The 2406-nt window shown below is 49.6% G+C and overlaps 1 protein-coding gene across 1 annotated transcript in view; it reads left to right on the top strand.

The window, feature by feature from the left end:
* Positions 1–1399: 1399 nt before the first annotated feature.
* The window catches only part of LOC119420773 (glucose-dependent insulinotropic receptor), a 3025-nt gene continuing 2018 nt past the window's right edge, over positions 1400–2406 (top strand). The window contains exon 1 of the mRNA XM_037688199.1: positions 1400–1940. Coding sequence (XP_037544127.1) covers positions 1400–1940 — 541 coding nt within the window. The remainder of the gene's footprint in view (positions 1941–2406) is intronic.

Genomic DNA, 2406 nt, shown 5'->3' with positions numbered 1-2406 from the left:
CTAAACCAAGAGGAAAACTGCTGCTTCTACAGGAGCTCAGAGAGTCTACTGTTTCAGCAAATTCACCCTGAAGGTCAGACCGTGCAGTGCTCAGAGAAATGAGCTCCATCTCAGATTTTACAGACTTCACTCAACAGGTCAAAGGTCATGACCTCTTCTCTTTAAAAACAACACGATAGCTCAACTTGGGGTTAAGAAGTTTCATCTGAAGGAAGCACAAGACTTCTGGACCAGAACCAGAGCAGAGGACAGATGTTTACCCAGAATGCACTGCAGCAAACTGCTCCTCCCAGCTGTCAGCACGGTGGTGGAGGCTGATGGTTTGGGCTCCTTCAGTCACTGAGTGGACCAGAATGCCTCTGGAGAACAAAGGGTTCTGGAGTCCAACAGATGAATCTTGGGCCAAACTGGGTCCAACAGGACCATGATCCAAACACAGCAGCTGATCTACAACAGTACGGGTCAAGAAGAACAGAACCAAGATGCTGCACCGGTCCAGTCAGAGTCCAGAACCTGAACCTGACTGAAACACTGTGGACCTTCAGAGAGCTGAGCACAGCCCATTGATGGAAAGAAGAGTGGGCCAGAACTTCACCAGAACCAGGAGAGACTGGTACAGAAACCCACTGAGGGTTCTGCTGCTGAAGCAGGTTCTGCTGGATCAGCTGGACCTAATGACGTGGTGGACTCTTGTGTTCTGTTGTCCACTTCAGGTTCAACTTTATTCATTTTAGAGCCTGAAGATCATTTTTATTATGTTCCAAAACTCAGAAGTCGATAACTGAAAGTCTTTTTTTCCAGTTATCAGTAAAAGCTGCATGATGTTGGGCCGGTCCGGCCAAATGAAATCGGTGTTGCGACGCCCTCAGTCCTGGCACAGATCCAGCAGGCGGAGGTCGAGGCTCACAGAGAAGACGCATCGTTAACGGTCAGACGGTGAAGGGGAGTGTTTCTGCGCCTGGAGCCTCTGAGAGCAGAGGAGCAGAAGGAGGAGCAGCTCAGAACTCTTCATGGTGTTTGAGCAGAAGGAGGAGCAGCTCAGAACTCCTCATGGTGTTTACTGAACGGATCTCAGTTGCCCCGGTCTTTTCACTGATTTCTACTGGATCTTTTAAGAAAAAGTGGATGTTTTGGGATCAGTCGTCGTGGAAACATGGAAGCTACAGCTCTGAACTGACAGGAAACTGAATCAAGCGCTTGTTTTCCTGCGATCTCTTGGAGTATTTAATGTTTTTAATTCAGCCCCGTGGCGCCTGAGCTCTCCAGGGATGTTTGATTTTTGTTTCTTTCTTAAGTTTCAGTCTGGATTTTGAAGATCTGCAGCCAGGATCCGAGCATAACAATGGTGACTCTTCTCAGCAGCAGGTTTACTTTGTGAGTTTGGTTCAAAGTTTAAAAGATGTCTTATGTGACTGGACCAACCGGCACGGAGCCTTCTTTGATTCTGACGTCTGAGAGCCCGGAGTGCAACCAGGTGAGCTCTCAGGGCGACCTGAGGGTGATGGGTCTGATCCTGAGCATGGCCGCCTGCCTCATCATCTCCACCAACCTCCTGGTGGCAGCTGCTCTGCTGAAGCTCCTCCTGAAGAGGAGCAGCCAGAGCTGGGCCTTGGTCCTGAACTTGGCCCTGGCGGACACCTTGCTGGGTGTCGGCGTCACCGGCCTGGCCGCAGAAGATTTCAACCACAACGCCATTCGGAGCCAGCTCGTCCTTCCTACAAACGCTTCAGCTCCGCAGGGGAAGAGCCGCTGTTTGCTGCGAATGGCCTTCGTGACGTCGCCTTGCATGGCGTCCATCTTGTCCATGTTCCTGATTTCCTTGGACCGATACGCCGCCATCAAGATGCCCCTGCGCTACTTCCTGCTGTCCAGGAAGGGGACCGCAGCCGGGTCTCTTGTGGTTCTGTGGGTCAGCTCCATCACTATGGGGTTTCTGCCAGGTGAGACTGGATGTGTTACCTTGGAGCGTGAAAAATGTCATGAAACACTGGGCGTAGGATGGGATGAACTTTTCATACCTGGACTGCGTTGAGGGGTTGGCAGGTATGATTTATAGAATAAGATTTTACCACATAAGATGGTTGTCTGATTAAACTGGCCTTTTCAATAGACATAATTAGCTTCATTGTTAATCAGTCCATGCCTCTCACTTGGTGCTGGAAGAGCTAGCTCAATATTCATGAAAAGCAGGACTACAGTCCCATCCTAACGGTGACTGTTGGAGACAAAAGGCCACGATCTCACTGCTCTGCAAGGTGACTATAAATGTCTCCAAACGCAGTGGAGGTTCTCAATTTCCTGTAAAGAGTTGCAGAAGCTTGGAGTCTTCTAATGCAAAATTATAAACACTTTTCTTCCCTCCATCCATCCATCTATCCATCCATCCATCCATCCATCCATCCATCC

Source organism: Nematolebias whitei, chromosome 14, assembly GCF_014905685.2.
Source record: "Nematolebias whitei isolate Nwh7 chromosome 14, NemWhi1, whole genome shotgun sequence".
NCBI classification, from domain to species: Eukaryota; Metazoa; Chordata; class Actinopteri; order Cyprinodontiformes; family Rivulidae; genus Nematolebias; species Nematolebias whitei.
This window is presented reverse-complemented; position numbering and strand designations above follow the sequence as displayed.